At 37.2% G+C, this 22,637-nt stretch overlaps 1 protein-coding gene across 9 annotated transcripts in view; it reads right to left on the reverse strand.

Moving 5' to 3' along the window:
• The window catches only part of CNKSR2 (connector enhancer of kinase suppressor of Ras 2), a 209,991-nt gene that overhangs the window by 111,035 nt on the left and 76,319 nt on the right, over positions 1-22,637 (reverse strand). For 8 of the 9 annotated variants that reach the window (XR_011697485.1, XM_071551813.1, XM_071551983.1 and 5 more), the window contains exons 6-8: positions 12,334-12,453; positions 5,860-5,919; positions 1,099-1,167 (exon numbers count right to left, since the gene is read on the reverse strand). Coding sequence is in view for 8 of the 9 variants with exons in the window: in XM_071551813.1 (XP_071407914.1) it covers positions 1,099-1,167; positions 5,860-5,919; positions 12,334-12,453 (249 nt within the window). In the remaining variant the exon portion in view is untranslated. The remainder of the gene's footprint in view (positions 1-1,098; positions 1,168-5,859; positions 5,920-12,333; positions 12,454-22,637) is intronic. The other variant, XM_071552078.1, reaches the window with a different exon arrangement.

A 22,637-nucleotide genomic window follows, 5' to 3' on the forward strand; every position in this document is an offset into this window, starting at 1 on the left:
TCAGTCATCAACTGATGAAAAGTAATCATGGGATACAATACTTATGAAGAAGCCATATGGACAGAACGATATTAAAATTCGCCCTGATCTGCTTCAATTTACCAAATTACACTGCATGGCTCAAAAGATAGCTTATCATCAGGTCCACATATGTACAGTATATTTGATACCAAACTTAGCTGGAGGGTATACTGAAATATTACACTAACTTGTGCAGAGGAGCTCACATGATGTTCAATGGCCTAAGGGCAGAAGGGGAACCTTGTGCAGAATGACAAAACATACTTTTAACAAACAAATGCTGTATTAATAATGGCAGGACAGGATTTTTTTTGTCTGTTAAAATGCTTGCAAGAACACATGCAACTAATACCACATATTGACTTCTGCTACACTCAAGAAACTTTGTACTTTGGAAAAAGAATAGTTGCTTCCTATACTCACAGTCTGCTCTTTTCCCTTACCAAGCTTTACCTTAGAAAAGGTAAATTCATTTTAATCCTAAATAAAATCACCAGGAACTAACGAGTATCTGGTCCCACAAAGAACAATTTGTATGTTATTATTACTTTCTTGCCTATCGTATCTGAAAGATTTGTTTCATTTTAACTTTCCAAGTTTAATAATCTGTTTTTAAACTAAGTTAACCACCCTAGGCATCCCTATGAGAATTTCACATGCTTCTTTTCTCAAAAACCATGCCCTACACTTTCCAGCAGGTTTGAAAAGTAGTAAGTTTTTCAGTTTCCAGGAAGTATTCTTGATCTTAAACCCACAAGGACACAACATTTCCAACTCTCTGTATTACACAAAAACCAACTGTTTATTAAAAGAGCATTGGTAAGCAGAAAACACTAACATACCTCCAAGCCACACTGCTTTAGCCTAATTTTTATCCCTTCTGTAATACTCAGACAACTAAGGTTTAGTTTAACACTTCAGAACTATGTGGTTTCAAAAGAGAGAAGGAAAATTTAGATGTTAGAATAAATAATGATTTATAAAAAACACATTTTTCTACACATTTTTTTCCTCTATACATGCTAATGTGCCATGACACCTCTATCTCCAATTGACACAGAACATAGTTATACATACCACAGTTTGGTGGTTAACTTGAATCACTTCATCCCCAGCATGGATTTTCTTGCACCGATCTGCAGGTGACTGAATTTAAAATAAAAGAGATGATCAAGAATACAGTTCTTACCGGTCATCATCTCTCTTTTAGCAGTATGATTTCTAAGCTATGTAAATCAGGTTAGAATGATAATGACATTCTACTGTGAAATAAAGAAATAAAGAAATATTGAATAAACAAATTCATTCTTGTCAGAGAAAAATGGTCTGTACTATTCTACACAATAAAATCAAAACTTAAGAAATGTACGAATATATATATATAATAACCAAGTCCTAAGGATTTCTTTTTAATTCCATTCTGGCAAAAGGATGCTTTAATCTGCCTATGTCTTAAAATTTGAAAGCCAATTGTTGGCTGAATTTTGAGCCTACCAAGAATAACAGGCAATTCTACAATGTTTCAACATGTTGCAGAGAACTTCAGTAAATTACTGTTCTGCAAAAAGTAAACCAGGAGTGAAGATTAGGTCAGGTACCACCTAGGAAGATCATGTAAGTTAATGGCAACTTTGGCTTTTTATCATTATTAGGTGAAAGAAACACAACTATGACAAAAATCCTACAAAGATCACACTTTCAAAAAAGCAAAGTACCTTTGTTCTTTGCTTTTGCCTCAAAACCCACTTTAATAATAAAAAAATTAAAACCACAACAGAAAAAGCCCAACCCTTCTCCATAAAGTGAAAGCCCCACAGATTTCCCCATCTTCTATCTTTACAGCAGATCAACTGTTTTCTGAGGGAGATAACCCCATGTTTAAAAGAAAATAAATTCTTCCAGCTTTTGATAGAGTCATACCACTTTATTTTTTTTTCTCCATTCTGTGGCTGCCAGCCTAGGAAGGCACTTCAACTCCACAACAGAAGGTGAGACTTACAGTTTGAAAAAAAAACCCAAAAAACAAAACCAAAAACCACCAAAAAACCAAACTAAAACCAAACATGCTGGTCTGGAGCAGATTTCCAAAAAGCTGCTGCAAATTTTACATAAAGGAATGAAATTAAATTCATTTTCAGGTGAGATGACAGCTAATCTAGGGAAAACGCTCCAGGCCTGAAACATGAACTGCTTGTAATAACCAATGTACTACATCCCCATTCAAAATCTGCCTCGTAGCTATGCCATGACTTTCTAGTACAATTCGTGTAGGTAATTCGTGGCTTAAGGTAAGGACAGTGTTTAAATGGAAGATATCCAAGAGAAATGAGAGACTGAAAGAGAGGTCACTCGTGACTCAGTCCCAGGAGACATTGCACAGAACATCCTAAATCAAACTGGGCTGGTAAAAGTGTATTTTTACTTACATAGAGAACAGTAGCTTTGACTTTTTGGCACTACTTCAGCATTAAAGGTGTTGGCCAAGTGACTTGGGGAAAAATTTTAGCACTGGTGATTATGTCGTAATAATCTGTTTTCTGTCTGCCATTTCACTAATCACAGTTACTCATTCATACCTCTAAAATCCTGCCATGTAATACAGCTCTTTTAGCTCAGATGTAGTTACACCTAAGACTTTTAAAATGTCAATGCAAGTGAATCTTGTGTCATTACTCTTGAACTCTGTAAGACTTTACTGACACAAACTTTCTTTTATATTGTCTTCAGTACTAGCAGCTTAAATCTTGACAAAACAGATATTTGGCTTGGCATTTGGCCAAGCTATTAAAATATAGTCTGAGAATCTTGAAACTGGAAAAGTCAATGTTAAAAAAGCCTCATTTCAGTTATGCCTCAAACACACCGCAAGGTGAGGTAAAAATAATTTATAAAGAAGTGCCAAGGTTGTGGTCTTGTGAAGGGATTGCAACTCCTGCTCCTTATTGCTTTTTCCTCTCCAATAAGGAATGGACCTTGCTGTAAAACAGTGTCTTTTATCATGACTATCTAAGGAAAACAGGGGAGAACTGGTAAGATATTTCTTTTTTAGATATATATGCTCACTTTTAAGCACCAGATCTATTCATTAAGTCCTACTAGGAGGAACAAAGTGTGTCACATCACAACTGTATCTTCATTAGCTGGTAATTTGGTTCAACAGGGAGCTGAACAAGAGATGGAAGTACCTGTCACTAAGGGTTACACATCAATACCTAAAAGCTATTCAGAATCTGTTTAGAATTTATTCTTCACAATAGATTTAGTTCTGTCCTTTAGGGTAAATGTTGTCTTTGTCCTATTCCCCCAGTATAGCCACACTGTCTCTGGAAGTTTAGACACCCTGGAGTACAATTGCTCCATGCCCAGAGACTTGGGTGTTATTTCTTCTAAAAGGCCTCTCTTCCCTGTGATCTAAAGGTGCCACACAAACTCAACCAGTGCACAGGAGTGGGGACACTGGGAGCACCCCCCTTCAAAGCTATGTTTCTGCTGGAGATGCACCACATGCTTTTACTTTAGAAAAAGATTCTTTTCTATTGGAAAACCAAAGGACAAAATGGTTTTACTTTTATGATACATTTAGTTCATGAATCTCTCCAAAATGGTCTAAAAGGGCTACTCCACAAGAAACCTAAACTCTCCTGCTGGACCAATACACCGTTTAGATTTGTTCCTTCCAAACAAAAGACAGAAGAGATGAACTCGAAAGCTCAGCTTGCTCTAATGCTACAAGACCACCAAGGAGAAGCAGTGACCTGTGAGGAAACACTGCTCTCTCACAGTTCAAACTTCAGAGCTCAGCTGCTTTGATCTGCAGGGCTGATGTGTTGGGAGAGATGACTCCTAATGCTGAACAGCAAGATCCAAACTCTAATGGGCTTTGTAGCTGGACATCAAACACCTCAAATGGCAAAGAGAAAAAGCAGAATTGTGGTTACAAAACTCCTCTCTTACATTAATGTTGCTAGCACTACAATCCTACTGTGTTTAATGCAGAGACATTGTGCTTCTCTGTAATCTTTCAGACAAAAAAGGCTGCCACTGTCTCACATGGAAGAGCAGAATTGGAAAGCAAAAGGACACAAAATTCTGTTCAAATGGAAGAGAATTTGGATTCTTGCTGTTTCCTAGAAGTTAAACTGTATTGCAAATAGTAAACATATCAAGATCAGCAGGTCAGATGACATGTGCACCATCATGATCTTGCTCTGTCCATGCTGCTTAGAATCAGAAATTTGTGTGTGTGTGTTTGTGTTAAAGGAAGCAGTTAGCAACTGTGTTCTTAAAAGCGGGAGACACTCCACTTTCTCTAGAGCATTACTCATTTTCACAAATGCTTTAACACACAACAGCTTTTCCCCTTGACAACAGAGTGCAGTTTTTTGGTCTGCTGTGAGCACCTCCAGGGTGTTACAGTGAGTGAAAGAGTCAGTAACAACAGCAGAAAAGTCATTAGGACTGAGGCTTCCTGACATAGCTTTAAATTATATTCATGAATCACAAAAGATAAGAGTTTTGAGGGAACGCATTAAGATTTTATTTTTATCTTTGCCCCTGGGAAATTAAATCCATTAGTAAGTCATGGAGAGAAATTGTTCCTTTTTTAATCCAAGAAAAATTCAACTGTAAAAACCATTCTTTATTTCATACATTTTCTAGAGTAAACTCAACTGTGGTTCTGTTTGTTTTTTTTAGCTTAGCTAATTTCACTGATGGTGTCTGTAGCTTTAGGTCTGACCCTTTAGAATTTTGATTTCAAGGATGAAATTTCTTACATTTTCCTTATTTTAAGACAGATGGCATTCATAAAAGTTCTACAGCAGTATATCTGTATCTATGTGTTATAATATATGGATATCCTGCCTGCAGCAGCAACAAACAGAAAGAAAAAAGGCTATCAGACTGCAGGTCCTATGAAAGGATAAAAACAATATTCCTATTTTATTGAGATGTTAACAGAACCTCAATGCAGATCAGATGCAGCAGCTGTAAATACCATGTAGGTAGTTTGCATTTCCCACAGGATGACACAGTAGCAGGATAAAACAAACATTACTGACAGCTTCATTTTAAGAAAATGCCATCAAAATCTATGAAAGGAATTGCCTAAATCATTATGGATCAGTTCAGTGTTGTTTAGTGATTGCTCCATGTTAACTGAAGATCATGGATAGAAGCCTTTCCCCCCAAAATTATGGTTTTGCTCACCTCCTAACAGGTAGCCAGTTCTCTAAACATGGTGTACAAGAAAGAACTTTGTATTTCAAAGGTTTTTAAAAGTAGTCTGTTATGTTTTAGTTGCTCTTTAATGCCTTCAGTGAGAACTAGTACACTGCTAATAAGTGTTCCTTTCCATAGGCATTACTCAAAAGTCCATGCAGAAATATATGGTTATTTGTCAATGTGAAGGGATGTCCATTTCCATGCATCCATTTATTACTAAACAAAGATTGATAGATGGGAAATATAAAAGCTGTTTGTCTAATTCTGCAGCAAACTCCAGCATAACAGCCTAAACATAATATAGACATTTATCTTTTATTTACAGAGCAAAATAAGTCCAAGACAGCTGCTTCCTGTCTTGACCAACTGCAATAATTTAGTGTCTTGCAAGAATAAATCAAAACTGATTCCCCTGGTCCTTAACTGGGAACAACTCTTTCAGTTCTGAGGTAAACAAGCACAAGCATCTCTGCTGTCCAACATGCCATTGGTCCTCAACAGCCAACCAGCACACGTTTGCAAGCAAAATGTAGTCTATAGCAAAGGGAAAGCATCAACCACAGGTAAGGTCAGAAAGGTTTCCAGGCCTGAACATACAGTATTAACAATACTTACATTTTCTGTTGTTCCAGTAATTACATGGAGACCATCATATGTTGACTTAATGTACATACCCTAAGAAAAAGACATCATGGGAAAGAATTTTTAAAGTGTTTCACAAACCATCACCATCCAAACAAAACTTGCATATCTCTAAAAGAATCTCTCTTTTCTTTTTTGCTTTCCTTAAGATTTGTGGACTTTAATACATGCCATGAGGAATTTGTCTCTGGATAGGAAAATGCTTTTTGATACACTTCAAGAAGAACAGCCCAAATTATTTTGGCCTGCATTAACAATAGCAAACTAAAACTTTTACCACAGTCATGCCCATAAATCCTTCCTAGATTTTTTTAATACACTCCTTGAACTGCAAATAAAACAACACCTTGTTCCAAAAAGTCCCAAAATTACAAATTGCCTTAGTATGATCAATACTTGCATTTTGCTTTGAAAACCACAGTGGGTTTTAAAAGATCTGGAGTCTCCAGTAGGCAATGCTGCAAACATAACTTTCAAACTGCAAACCAATGCTCAGAATTGTGCCTGTAAAATGACTAAGACTTTCTCATAACCCCACTCAACTCAGTAGGCAGTTCAGCTGTAAAACTCAGTGATGCAAACTTAAACATCAACTTTGTTAGCTATCCCACTTCTTTCAAAATTTCGAAGGAGGAGGAATAGCTTATGAACAGACAGAAGTTCCTGCATGGGTAGTCTAAGACAGTATCTCAAATATGCACTTTCATCAAGCTTTAATTCAAAAATTTTAACATCATCCACTATGACACTGACAGAAGGAAAAAGGAGAGAAATGGCATTCTACAACTTCTGAGGAATCTCCTTTCCCCCACCTGCTTCACAGAGAGCAGGGAAACATCCCCTTCATAGCCTACATTTTTCTCTTTTTAATCACAATGCCACAAAGAAATCTGTTCCTCAGTGAGGAACAGAGTGGACTCCCTGGCAAGTAAGTACGGTAAACAGGCAAGGAAGACATATCAGGTTGGACTAATCTAATTTGGGACCAGAACTCACAGACATTCTGGTAGCAGAAACAAGGAAGTTCATCTCACTTAACAAGGCAGATAATATTCCAAGTAAAAAACACAGGGACTTTATGAGTTTCTCAGGAGAGGGGGTTCAAAAGTGAACTCCTATTGTGTTCTGCATAATTACATAGTGGTAATTGCATCAAACCCAGTTGTTGTACTAAGCTGCCACTGCTAGAAGGTAACAAATCAAGAATTTGTAGCTCATTGCTACACAGTCAGAAACCCCTAACATCATCCTTCGACTTCCAGCTCCTCTGTGTACCTTCAGTATTTGTCCATTGGTTGGCTCCATCACAGCGTTTCTGTTTAACTCAATTACCTCAAATATAGAATGGCTTTTTCATACATTCATCCTCACAACACCCCTGTGAGGTAGGGAAACACTAATATACACACATCCTAACCCTACCATACACACATCTTACAGAAAGTGTAATGAGCCACACAAGAGGCTGAGACAAGTTGGTATCGGTTATTTAGCATGAACACCTGCCCTGAAACCACCAGTCGTCAGGGTCTAAATCCCTCTCAGGACCCCAGACCTAAGTGAGAGGCCCATACCCGCAAGAGCTAAAATGACCATGACCATGGTGGCAGGAATGGTGAGTGAGGTCCCCACATGGAGCATTCTCTCAAGAAAGCCACATCTTTATTGACAGCGAGTTACTGCTTTTAACTTCAAACATCAGGGTGAAAGCCAAGGATACAGTCTCACATTTAATGGCTACACGGTGTTTAGTTTTGTGCAAAGCATTATTTCAAAGGACAGTAAGGTCATCCAAGTGTGCTATTATGGCAGAGTGCAATTCACATCCAATCTAGTCTTTTCTACAAATTTAAAAGACTTTGAAAAAGCAAAAGAGGAAGAACAATTTTTGCAGAATGCTCTTTAAAGGCTAAGATCAAGACTTGCACACGTTAAGAAAGGAGAGGGAAGAGGGAAGCTGAAAAACCCCCCTCCACCTCAGACTCTACTTATTCCACATGTGTAAAATTAATAAACATTACATTAGTACCACGTCACATTAATTTTGCAAGCACAAACATAACTTTTGTTATAAAGCTGCTTTTAAATAAGAGGTAACATTTTGCAACAGAAAAATGAACCCCTTTCAGCCATGTTCTGCCACTCCTCGTTTTAAATGAACATTATATGGGAAATCGTTCAGAGAAGAGAATGTTTCTGGCTTCAATTGTTTTATCTGGGATAGAAATAAGAACACCACAGACATTTACAAGTTTTCCCCTCTCTGCCTCCTTGTGGCTGCACAATATCAACAGTACTTTTAGTGATTAAGAATACAGGAGAGATCAGTGTGCGTTGCAATTTGTACTGAAACAAATCGGTAGATACACATCTTAGGTATTCAAAGATAATGCCATGGTCCCTAAGAATTCACAAGAATCAGTTACATGAAATGAAAGGAAAAATAATTCAGTTTATATGACTAAAATAACCATAAGCAAACCAACCTAGCAATCAGGAATAAATGTATGTCTAGATTAAAGAAGAAGTAAGTCATGGTGAATTACATGAGAGATTATCCTGATCAGTTATGGGTAGAACTCTAATTTCATCCCAATCATTATATTTTATCTTGCTGATTCAGTTAGGGGTTAGAAAACAGACCTTGTGCCTTTTTTCTTTTTTTCCCCCTTTCTTTTATTTGTTTTTGGTTTTTTGTTTGTTTGGTTCTTTTAGCAATGAAAACAGAATGTGATATGCCTTTAACATATTTTATGCAATGGTGAATGGAAAAGAAGATACTAGTTCCATTTTATCACACACAACGGCATTTCTACTTTCACTGTGACACTATTTTAATGGAGCCCTCCAAAGCTGCATGCACATCTTTAACCCCAAACAGCTCTCAGAATCCTGCTCTTAATTATTTCCCAGCTCCTCCAATATTTCAAACAAAAAAAATTCAGGACACATATTAACAACAGTAGTACACTGGAAGTCTGACCAATCACTCTCATGTTCTGGGAAATTTACCTTCACATTTCTGAACCTAGAAAGCTTGAAATCTTGTCACAATACCTTACCTGACTGGGATTAAATTGATTATATCAATAGGAAAAAATTGAAATTCAAGATTAACCATTGCTATAGTTCTCTGATATTCTGTTCTATATTAAAAATAGAGACAAAATAGGAAGTGACTTTTGCAGAAAATGTACCCAAAGAAAACTTGTTTTCCTGCTTTCTGTCTAAATGCATTCACTGTTTTCAGTCAAGCAGCAATATTTTTGTTTCATGCTAAAAGATACTACCCAAGCTAGTCTGTTTTGTCTCTTTGTAGAACATCAGTACTGTAAAAACATACAAAATTAACTTCTGCTTACTAATACAGATGAAACAACTTGCAAGTCCTCAAAGAAAAAAAAAAAAGAGGAAGAAAAAGGAAAAAAGAAAGGATTACACATGGAAGCAGGTTGGTGATTGGAAAGCTGACCACATTAGTCCATTTCAAGGTTTTTTAAGTATCTACCCTGAAAACTCTTTTTCCCCTTACTGCACAGTCAGTGCAGGCTGTATCTCTTCCCCCAGCAGCACTCACTGGAGAATACAGGAAGGCACCAGTCACATAACCACACCTGGGCAAGAGACCAGGGATAGAGGGGGAAAAAAAAGGGAAAAAACCCCCACACCAATACCAAAACAGACCTGTAACACTGCTTTACCCAGTACATCAGAGGTTCCCCACATCACAACTTAACAACATTTTCTGTTTGACAGGTTTAGTTGCTTGACAGGTTATTTAGTCATAGGTGTTAGCTAGTTTTAATATCTCTAGGACATAGTAAACCCTGCAACACATTTACTAGTTCCTTCTGCATTCAGTTATTAGTCTAACAATTTCCATTTACTTCTGACAAATACTTACGTTTCCACAAGAAAATATCAAACAAAGTGAAGGAACTATTTGTGCTGATTAAAACATTCTGACAGTGCTCCAATTTTTTTTAAGTTGTAAAAACTTCAACCATTTTCTTAATTCCATCATATATTTACCATGAGTTTATGGAAATACATTGTTGCCCAAACTTTTAAGTTCCTTCTCTTCTTCTTTCCTTTTTCTCTTCCAGATTTACGTTAGCTTCATAGCTACTGAGTTTGAGACATGTCAGACATTCTGTTTGTCATAGGAGACAAAAACATCTTCCCAGTTAGTAGCCATCCTTGTCTTTTTTCTTCTGCTTGAAGTCTTCCCATCTTTATAGAATATTTTATTTGGTGATTGGTAAGAGCCAGCACAGAACTGTTATGCGGGTCAAAAATCTACAGAAAAGTTCATCATTTTTCTGTCTCCATCACAGCACACATCCTGGAAGAATGTCCAGAAGTTATTAAGCTTCCCATTTGTTCAAGTGCTTCTGATGTGCAGAAAATATTCACAATTCCAGGCTCAACTGTAAATTCTGAACTGACACACTTAGCATTCAATGGGGCAGTACTGATATGCATTCACTGTATCTTAATTGAACAATGTTAGCTTAAAAAAATAAAAAAGAAACAAACACCCAACAACCCAAAAGCATATAAAGCACAAAGAATAATGTTACAAAGGGGATCTGGTGCTGCTACAAAGAGAAAGGTATGATATTCACCCTTCCAGTAAGAATGTATCATCCTTGGTGTTTGGCCTGGAGAGCTCACAATCTGGAGGAGACGGCACAATGTAGAGGCAACAGAATAGTGGAATACAGGCAAGGATGGAGGGAAAAAATATGACTGTGTCAAAATAGCATTGTATCCTTCTACAGCTTGTATACTGCACAATTACTATCTTCCTTTATTCAAAAAAATGCATATAATTCTTTTTATATGACAATGACATGTTAACCCTCAGTCAGCATCAAGACCCTGTTGAGGTAGTTCATAAACACATTAAAAGAAAAAGCCTTTCCTGAAGAGCTTCCAGTTTAAACAGAGAAGACAGACAGAGGGTGTAAAACAGAGGCACAAAGAGGGAAAGAGATTCTCTCATCAGCTACCCAGCAGGAACAGACCCAAGAAACACATTCTTAATTACAAAAATACCACTTAACATTTTTCAGTCACTAAGAGTTAACACCAACCTACGCAAAAACTTAAATGAGGGAAAAAAACCACAACAGAACAGCCACAAGACAGAAAGAAAAAAAAAAATTAAAGTTCAGATAAAAATAAACAGAAGTCATAAAAAGGTGATCAAGAGAAAGAGGAAGAAGGTTTCCTAACTACAATAGAAGACAGGATTTTAAAAGGCTGACTGAAGTGAAGTGGTGTAAGAGTTAAAATTACAGGAGTAAGGGAGGGTAAAAGAGGAAGGGGAGAATCCATGAACAGCTGATATTCTGGACGAGTTTGAAATGGATTCAGAGATAAAAAAGAAAGCCAGTGGAGGAAGAGAAACCAAATTGCAGACTAAAACAAAGGATGGGGCAATATTTACTCATCCAAATGTTGGGGATTTTTATCACATTTTAATAGTGATTTTCCAAAAGAATAGAAACTTCATTTAGTGTACAATTGCTCTAAATACCTCAGCACACCAGATTTGTCAAAAATCCAAATCAGCCCAAACCCCAGCAACAACCAACCCACAAACCAAAATATTCTCCAAAACTACGACATCCAGACAACTTCAAAAAAGTACTGCAATGAGTACAGTCCTTCAAGACTGTGCAAGAAAATGGAATGAGAACAAGCTTGGGCAGAAGTTGCAAAAGCTCTTGCTTTAGACAAAAAGTGATTAACGGTATTCTGACCACCTTCTACTCTACCTCCAAAAATTATGGGAAGAGATATTATTAGTGATGTAAAGTCATACAGCTGGGATTGTTATCAGTGTTGGTTTTTTCCATGCAGTGGGTGTTGGATACTTGAGTAAACAAAAGATCAATGGGCTCTTGAATAACAAATGCAGGATGGCTGCACTGAGAGCCTTTACAAGCACCTGATTAAGAATGCACAGTTCCTGCAATAAAATTCAATGAGTTACTTATCAGCAGTGCTGTAGAGCCCTTGAATAATAGCTTTATATCCCAGAGATACTAGGAAACATTTTCCAGAATATGACAGGTTTTGTGCATAAGCCCACGCAAACTTCTTGGTTGAGTTGATCTTAGTAATTTAAATCCCTTCAGACTTCAAGATCCTAGAACAATCTGAACCATTTTTCAGAAGCCGGTATAAATGGCAAGAACTTCTTACTCATTTCTCCCAGTTCACCAAGCTCTTTCCATACCTCAGTCAGCTTTACAAAATACATCCCTGTTGGCCCAGCTGTGTGAGAAACCCAACTAGCATGGATAATCAAAATATTTTCAAGCTTTAAAACAAAACCGGCTAAAATCTCCTATTCCTTTCCATGTAAAAAACTTATTTTTAGAAAATCACTTTCTTATCCTGGATGATGGGTTTGATTAACTGCGTACTTCTTACCAGCCCTTCACTTGGCTTGATGTTCGTGAGCTGGATCACTTCAAGGTGGGCAGACTGAGAAACCAGTGGGTCAGAAGAGAGTGAGATAATGTGATCACAGACGCCAGAGAGAGTTTTACACTAGGAAAGAGAAAAGAAAATGTCACAATAAGCATTGCAAACTATTGCATATCAACACAATTTAAATAATCAGACTTTTTAAGTACATACAGAGCAGACAGAAATAGGGAGAAGAGGGAAAGAAAGGCCTCAGTCAGCAGTGCAATACAAAATACATTTTCTGTGATGATCTCAAACTAACACGGCACCAGACCAGGGAAGAACAAGTGGCAAAAGCTTTTGCGTCTGAGTAGAGAGAAAAATGGACTGCGTGAGCTGCTGCTGCTCGTTCTCGGGGATATGTGCCCTGTCTGGCACGTGGGGCAGCGTGTGGTGAGCTCCAACCCTCACCCTACCCATATCTTTTGCAAAGATATTAAGTGCCCCAAGCCCCATTAATTTCCACTGAATGTGCTGAAATTCATCACAGATGAAAATCAGGCTCTTAATGATGACAGGTAACTCCCATTAACTCTGACGGTTATTCTTTACTCATAAAAGATGGTAATTGTCTTTGGAATGGGTTTCCCATGTTCTACAGCTGCCAAACATGATTTACTATTGCAGATATAAAGATTGCAATAAATCATCACTTCACAATGGGATAACTCCTAAATCAGTTATCACTCTTTGCAGTAAGACAGAAGTTTCTAAAAAGATTGGGACTGTCAAATTGGTACTGTTTACCTCCTAATCTCTCCCTCCCAAAACACCCCCTTCTCAGAAGCAGGAAAGATGCCAAGTTTTCCTATCTTTCTCTCTTATTTCTGTAAGAAAGCAATTTTTCAGAGTTTCAGTGTTATCCATGAAGTTCTCTTTCAGCAACTTTAAGTGATTTCCCTGTACAGGTTTCCAGATGCATCTTTTGTCAACAAATTCAGGGATTAGGACATTCTTCTGATCCCAAAACTGAGGGTATCTCCAAAACCAATTAAGAACCAGCTTAACTGCTCTCAAATTCAAAACATGAAATGTAACCTGTCTGCTCAAATGACTGAAACACAACTGCACACAACTGCTGCACCAGCCAGTCTTCCAAGATAGTAAAAAATACCTACAATAATGCTATGGAAAAATAACACAAAAGTAGATATAGTCTCCTTGTCAAATCACCACTATACTTCCAAATGACAAACTAAAAATACCTTAAGGAAAAGAAAAATAAAAAATTTATGTGATAAAAGCAAAAAAAAGAAATCCAGTGACACTGAAATCTTAACCCTGTTATAGATCAGGACACTGGGTTTTGTCGTCTTTAAATTATTTACAAACAGTTAAAAGTTTAGCTTTGTACACAGATTGTTTATTTTACTGAACAATAATGTTTCAGGGTGAATAAACAAACTAGAAACAAAGGGAAAATATAACAAAATTTGTATTACCAACATGACCTTCTTCCAGAAAAAATACTACCTTCAAGCATAGCATTACACACCACTCCTTCTGCTTTCTCATGATGCAGCATCATTACTGAATAAAAGAAGTCAATAAATACATAGAATGAGGTTAAGAATATTTTGTGCTTCACCTGAACTAGGAAGAACTGGAAAAATGAACTTTATTGAAATTTGGAGTTCTTTCATGCTTTTGGATACATGAAAATTGCTTTGAGCTGACATTTTAAAAAAGTAAAAATTATTCCAGAAAAGAATGAGAGCTTAGATTTCTGTTGGTTTGGATTTTTTAATACAGTGTTGGCATGCAAATTTTATTTTCATCTCTCCTGTAACTGCACTGACAATTATTGAAAAATTGCTTTAAAAAATTACAGAGGACTCAGCTCTCCACATGCAAAGCAAAGAGCAAAATTGTAAATTATTCTCTGCAGACAAAACCAGATTTTTTGATATATCTTTAGACTTCTGTTCACTCACCTATTCTTCCTCTTAATCTACTCTAAAACTACTAAATCTATGAGGTTTCTAGAAGTTTCAGAGAAATTTCTCCTAACAGTGAATTTTTTCCCCTCCTATTTTCAACTGCTGCATTGCAGAGAATGCCAAAGCACACAGAAAAGGAGCATTCCTACCACCCAGCACAAGGTATGCCAGTCACAGACATGGCTCCTCATTAAAAAAACAGCCTTCAGCTGCCTTGACAGATGATGGGGAAGGGTGAAGAGTCCCACAAGTCTGGGTTGTGGCACAGAACAGAAGCCTAAACTGAGATGGATTAAATAGCTCCCTGGAGCAGCTGCTCTCCCTCTGCCTCTCCATGAGAGGGGTGCAGCATGTACTACACAGTAAGCCTATGGAGATCAGCATTCCATTACAGTTATATTGCTTGCAATCCTAAAACAAGGTGGTGTGAATATTCTCTGGGAATATCAGATGCCAAAATCACCAAGTTACTGGGATAAAAAAATCTCCCATATGCTTCAGTGCATTTCTAAAAGATTATTGTCTTTCCGGTCTTGCAGCTTCTTAGATATTCACATTGAAATCCAACAGTATGTTATCATACCCATTCCAAGCAGAATAAAAGAGCCACAGCAAAGTCTCTAGAGAAGACCTAATGACTAGAGGATGCACTTCAAGATTAAGGCTTCAAATTCTATGACCTTTCCAAAATGTAAACACTCATTCAACATGTGGGGATGCATACACAACTACCTTCCTAGAAATTATATGTAGGGCAAAACCCTTCTGTGGTACTACACAACCTTTTCCACTTCATGAGCACCAAGAACTCACCAGAGTGAAGACAAAAGTTTAAGACAGATAACTTCTAAAGCTCGATGAAATGATATCAGGGTCACTACCATACGTTAGTATCAGAGGTGACTGGGAACAGCAAAAGAAAACATAAGGTACAAAAAATGGTGAAAACTAAAGTTCTTGAATTACTTCTCTCAGTTTCTGACCAACAGAATTAGCCATATTTCTTTTACTGGAGCATTAGTGGACCTGAGTGATTCAGCAAGACAAGAAGCCATAACTAACTGCACCCATAAAGAGAGCTGCTCAAGAAACAGCCACTCTGGATAATGAGACCTAATCACAGAATCATCTTAGTAATTACAGAATTGTTCGGTCCAGAAAATTAATTTAATTGAAAAATGTTTTTCTCTGCATGCCAGAACTGTCCCTTCTTTTAGAGGGGAAAGGCTGTAGGAGGATTATGAATTTAAGACTCACTGCCATTGCACAGCAAACTGGCATATTCACTTTGCCTGGACTTCCAAGGAATGACTAACCAATTTGGTTTTAATTAAACTGCTCTTCTAACTTCATAATACTATGCATTTTTTTTTCAGTTTTTATGTTCTGGCAGAGTTTCAAGACCTTGGGAACAAAAAGCAATTTTTTTAGACTATGAGCCTGGGTTCTGCCCAACCATCTAAAACTTGCAGCTGCTATGAGAAAAAAAACTATCAACTCTAGTTTCTCCTGAAAGCATAAGAAGTGTGCTTGTTTTACGTACTTAGAGAATCTTACAAGCTTCCCTATAAACTATTATACAGTTAAGTAGTTTTGGCTAAATATATCTTGATTAAAGAGCTGAACTCTAAGCAGGATCAAGAATCTATTGTTTATGTTAAAGGCAGATTTTCATGAACTCTGAGCATGTCCAGAGCCAGGACAGCAAGGAGTCCACTTTACACAGCAGATATTCTCTCTCAAGAGCAAAGACAGGGTATGCAGGTTCTCCCTGAAAACACATCCAGAGGCTGACACAGACAAAATAATAATAAAGCATTTTTCCTTGCCTTTTCTCTCAGGAACATTTCACTCACAGTTTGTGGGGGTTTGTGTGAGGTTTGGTGGGGTTTTTGTTTGTTGGGGTTTTTTTTTTGGGGGGGGAGGGGGATGGGAGACGGAGGAAGTGGGAAATTCAGCCCCGGGAACGTATTGGATCTTGGCTGGCTCTGGGATGTATTCGTAGGATACAGCTGTGCCAGTTGACAACAGCCTTTAATGTCGCTACCATCGAGTGCCCACCCAGGGTTGCTGTTGTGGAGTTCACTGGCCAAGGGTTTTTACATATCAATCAGCACAAACCATCATACAAACAAAACAGCTGAGCACCAGGAGCAGGCTTCCTCTCCTTTAGGCATCTGTATGGAAAAACACCTCAGACCTATTCAGTGGATCTGAGCCTTTCACAACAAAGATGCTGCCATATAGCACAGGAGCAATGTCAATTTAATGGAGACAACATTTAGAAAGTTCCCAAGCAAACCACCTTTGACTGCCCTTTGCTCCTCTTCCTAAACAGTTCCTACCAAGGTTCATGAGGTTCATTCCATATTCACTCAAGCAACAACTCTGTCTAAATCCAAAGTTATGTTCTGTATAACTTTACTTCTACCTTGACTAAATTGTCCATAACCATCCCAGACTTCACTGGAGCTTTCATCTTGGCACATGCAAGTCCAATTTGAGAAATCATACAGGTAAGAGAAATCCACGGGTGTTAATATTAATTCTTTTAATTCTTAATTATAAATAAAAACTATTTTATGGAAAATAAGGGACAGATTTAATACTCTGCATGTAGGCTACTCAATTAATTTGAATAGAAGAAAAGCACTCAAGTAATAAACTTTTGCTACTCATTCCTAACAATTTATGAACATGTACATTATTTCTCAGCATAATTATTCAGGACAAGCTGCACTGTAGACAAGTATTTTAGTTCCACTAAAATCAGATGGTAGTACTATCATCTCACCTTTTCTCTCAAATGGTAGAGTAGCTTTGGATGCTTAGTAAAACTATGATTCTGTTTATGAAAACATTGCTAATGAACTCAGGATCCTTTATCTTTTGTAACTGTTGACTGCCTGCTGCAGTGCAGTATTAGCTACAGTAAGAAGCCACAGGAAGCTGAGGATTCAATTGCTCCCACAAAGATCAGTCTTCCTCAAGCTGCACTCAGCTGGCAGTGCACAAAGTATCTGACCAAGGGGAAAGAATTTGTCCAGGCTAGGAAAAAAAAAGCAAGTTACAAATGATTAACTCAGAGAAATCAACACATAATTACATTTTCTCCTTTTTTCACACAATCTTTGTTCTCACTAAAAGCCTTCTAGCTACAGCTTCCATTCTCTTCTGCAGTAACTCATCACTGCACCTCAGTAATAAATTCTTCTCTCTGTTCAAGTGACACACTTAGAATTGCAGATTGAAGCTACATCACAGTCTTTATGTGCAAAGCTAAATGATTTAAAGGAGGACAAAAAATATCACCACACAGGACCTAGTTGTTGGTAGAAATTCAAAGGGAAAAATTATCTTTTCCCTCAGTAGGCAAGTACATTGTGCCCTAGAGCATGAAGAATGACAGATAATACTTAGTTTCTACCTGTATTTTTGGACTGTAAGGTACCAATTTCTAACAGCTTTTCCACAACTGTTCCTCCTTTCAGCCACAGGGATGAGGACCTAAAGGTGACTAAATTAGATTTGTGTTTGTTCTGATTCTCTGTGGCTCTTCAATTTGTGCTGGGCAATGCCTGGCTTCTGCAGCACAGTGCAAGGATCTACGGATATGGCCTTCAGTGGCCTGCCCTCAAGTGTCTATCTGTTCAATTCAGGCAGCTTTAGGGTCACCAAGCATTTCTGCTCAAGCAAACAGACCCGTATTTGTCCCTGTCCTTAATTTTACCCAGGCTAGTAACAAAGCTTAAATCAACCTTGACAAGTATATGCAACACCAAAGCATCCTGGCTTAAACACATTCCCAGGGCTGAGGGCAACAGCAGCAGCAGCCTCCCTCATCAACTCCCTAACTACGTCATTTGAATGACGAACAGGATACCAATAAGCCATATGGGCATTCAAAGCTCAAAGTAAGAAAAAATGCCAGGGCAATGTTAAGTTTAATCTGTTTGGAAAAAAAAATAAAGCAGCTCAGTTAATTACAACTGTCTGAGTTCAATAAAGTCTAATTATTAAGAGCAAGCCAAACCAAATAATTATTAATCAATTACTTTTAGTCCGAAACATTTGTTGTATTGTATGGAATATATCAGGAACTCAAGCAATCTTAAAAACAAGTGGGTCTGAACTTGCATTTATAAATACATGAAGTTTGAACTACATCTTATTTTGGATGCAAAAGAGAGGCTTCTATAAGAGTGAAGCTTGCAGCAAGATACAGATACTTGAAAGGAAGAAGGTGGTTACTTTTTCTTTTTTTAAGACTATTAAAAATGATACCTTTGACAATGCATTTTTAGTCCATTATACTATAACAAATATTCAAATATAGTGGGCAGGAGCAAATTATCATTACTGTGGTTTCAACAAGGCTCTCAGCAAAAAAGAACATTCTGATCCATTGCCTTGTTCTTTTCTTTTTCTACTTAGCAATTCTTTTTTTTAATTTAAATAGCACATTTGTCTTTCAAAAAATCTTCTGAATATTAAATTCACTCTGCAGATGCACTTTCTACCCTTCCCCAACTTAATAAAACTGTGTTTTCTTTTTGCAGGAAAAATAGCCTGATTTTAAAAAAGTGAAATTCCTTAGGAAAACATTCTCTTTTCTTATGGAATTGAACTAAAACCTAAAGGAAAAACTATTAAAATTTTACAGTTAAAATTTATTATTAATCTGACTAGCTCCAGTTTCTAATTTCTGTAACTAGTCCTTCTTGCTTTGCTCTCTCTTTAATACTCTACTGCTTCACACGGATTAATCTGAACTGTATATTTCCATCATATACAGACTTTAACAGCTGGATAGAATCAATGAATTACTCTTCAAATATTTTAAAGTTCCATTTACGCTTTTGCAATGATTAACCTGTAATTCCCCAAATAAGCAGAACTTTTAAGATGGAGTGGTTTTACAAGTACTTTCTCATCTCAAGCTAAATATAAACTAGCATGAGCATACTAATTTTCAATTTTGCAGTAAACACCACACCTGTGGGTTATCCTTTCATATTTAGGCTCAGTGTATTCTGAAACCTGTTCCTTTAAAATTAATATTTTCTATTGTCATCTACTTCTCTTGCTATTATTTTCTGGTGTTATTTACTTTCTGTTATATCAATAAATGATCATTAGTGAACTATTTATTTATTACATTGCTTACTGAGCAAAAGCTAATCTGGAAAAAACACTGAGAAATGAAGTGTCGGAAATAGAAAACATTTCTCTGTATTCATTAATATTTCAGAAATACCAGCATTTTATCAGCAGAATCCAACACATTGTTCCTATATGATTTTATGCTTCTGAGTGTTTCTGTGAGGGAAGTCACAGGAAAACCCCACAACTTTAAGAAATGTAGTTATCTTTGCAACAGTTGTTTCAACAATCCTACAATTCTAGAGTAAAAAACTATAGAAGAGAGTTTTTCCCCAGACACACTTTGGAACCCCTTTAGAAGAAATCAACAAGTTTAAGTAGGTAATTTCATCTTAAAACTCCATAATTCTTCCATAAGACCTTTTTCCTTTAGATACATTTTATGTGTTTTCTTTAATAACACAGATTAGTTCACTACTTAACCTAATACTGTGAGTAGCAACCAAAGTGTTTTCTAAAGCATTTGAAACTTAAATTGCTTGGAGCAAACAAAAAGATTTTTTTCTGGAATATAAGCAGAAGCTACAGAAGTCTGTCTCCACAGAACACCATTTCTTAATGCATATCAGAGACACCCACAGAGCTAACATGGGAATGCATGAACTGACATTGTCATACCATCCATGGACAAGGTGATTCAGCAACCTCCACAGGAACACTCACACCACCACTTCTGAAGGAATGAGGGCATTCATTTGCTTTCCAAAAGAAATTGCTACCATTAGAATATGAACACATGAACTATTTTTTAGCCCTACCTAATTAAAGCAAGCCAATCAGTCATTTATTTGAGAATCTTGCCTTTGGCAAAGGAGGTTGCCTACTCCACCACACTTCAGAGGAAGACGTGACAGGTTAACTTTGGAGGTTTCCATGTTTGCACTTCAATAACACAAGAATGGTCTCACATTTCCTGCAGTGCCCACTGCATCCTCTTGCTCCCCACACTAACTGGGCTTGCTCCAGGGGAAACAGGGCAGCATTCCCACAGGAGATGTGTGCTTACAGAGCCCCAGCCCTGAACCACAGCTCGTGAGTCCAAAGTAACACTTTTCATCCTGTGGACAATGGAGATGTTCAGCCAGAACACAGGCTGAACACAAAGTAAACCCCTGCACCACCAACAGGTAATGTGGACAAAAATCTACCACTATGATCCAACAGTCTGCTCCTAAGGTGGTAAATATCTTGGTGTCCTAAGAAATAAAAGTACATAACTGTCATTTATTTTCATTTCTGTAGCTGTAGTTCTTTTTTACTTACATAACAAGGATCTCTTAAAATTGTACTTCAATCTTTAGTGAGAACAACACCTTGCAACAAGGATTTCCTCAGGCTAATTGTATGAATTGCTAATAAATTGTAAGTAAATGCCTTTCACTTTTTGAAGAAACTTTGTTTCCTTGTCTCAGGAAGAGAAAGTGGTACATGAAATCATACAGAATGAGTGCACAGATTTGAATTCCATTGCCTCTCTAAGTCACCCTGGCAAACACAGGTGTATGTTGGTATCTGATCATCTCAAGGCAGCTGATGGGACGCTGGTCAAACACCACTTCTGACACCTCCAGGAGTCTGCAGTTCACAGATGGGAAATTGACTCAGAAAATGAACTTGCAATAGCTTGGTTTTGAATTTAAGAAAAGCCAGTTTACTTTCTCTCTCTACAATATCTGTATTCACATCTTCTCCTTTCAGTCTTTCCTAGTTCTCCCAGTATTTCTCATTCAAGACTCCTTCTATGTCTTTACCAACATTTACTACTGTTCCTTTTATATCAGAGAAACTTATTTTCAACTTTCATCTGTAAATTTACTAGATTACTCTCCCCCAGATTGTGTAATGGGCTAAACCAACAATACATTTTCTGTCTTCCAAGGAGAGGGGTTAGAGGGCAATGTGACTGCTTTCAATTCTGAATTATCATCAGCCTTTTCAGCTGCATGTGTAAAATACTACCTTTCAAATTCTCAATATGATCCATCTGAAATCCTATCTTTTAATTATTTAGTCACAGATTTAACCCTTTCACCACTTGCTTTTGGCCAGCTTTTCCCACATCAACTCCTACCCATCAGCTGAAACACAATATGGTCAGAAATTATCCAAGTTACATGTATTACATACAGTCACATTTTTAATCCAAGGCTTCACTAAAATATTCGAGGCTCTGTTCATGTTCATGCTTCCTTGCAAGCTTGAGCACTAATCACAGAAGCTACAACAATACATATGTCCCACCTGTGATCACAATGAAGTTACAGCAGATTAAAGAAATAAACTTTGAGGTCTGAATGATGTAACGAAATACGGCTTTTGAAACCTGTCTCAATTTTGTGCATTCACGTATCTTAAAATAATCCCTCTCAGTTTCATCAAAGTTATCTGTTGAAGCCTGTATTAACTGATACTTCATCAGCTCTAAACACTGCCAGGTCCCTTTACAATCCTTTCTGCTCATTTGTAAAATGTATATACTGTAGACAGCAGATGGCTGAACTCTCATCTCTTACAGCAGACAACAAGCGTGTTTTGAAAACCAGGCTATATATAATGATTTCAAACTTACAGCACTTCAACTTTTGCCAAGACATGCAGTTAAACACTTCCTTACTTAAATTTTAGCAGAGATTGGCCTAGCATAGACAGGCTCACTGAATTTGCTAATTCGTTGTGTCCCACAGCTGATAAAATGTCAGCGAAACTTAAGAATACAAGGAGACTTTTTATTCCACATCACTGTGAAACCCAAGCGTCAAAAGCTTGCAGAACTCAGCCTGCCAAGCATTTGATATGGGATCAATAGGGGGAAAAAATATTGCAAAATTCACTGGAAAGCTCACCTTTTAAAATAAAGAAATACAGTATTTTCTTGCTTAAACTCTGTTAATAAAAACAGTATAATATCAAAATTTATTCACTGTATTTCACATTTAGATAGGTTATGCCAACTCATTACTCACTCCTAGGGATACTATCTTCATTTCTAACTTTTGGAAACAATCTGTGGGTTAACTTCATACTCACTGAAGCTCATTCACAACATGAAACACAATTTAATATCTAAAACTTAGGCAAAGTTTTCCAACAGAGATTACTCAAGCTTTTGATTCTTTATGCACCAACCTTTCAAACCCATCATGTTTTCCATTGCCCTGATAA

Source organism: Pithys albifrons, chromosome 1 (genome assembly GCF_047495875.1).
Source record: "Pithys albifrons albifrons isolate INPA30051 chromosome 1, PitAlb_v1, whole genome shotgun sequence".
NCBI lineage: Eukaryota > Metazoa > Chordata > Aves > Passeriformes > Thamnophilidae > Pithys > Pithys albifrons.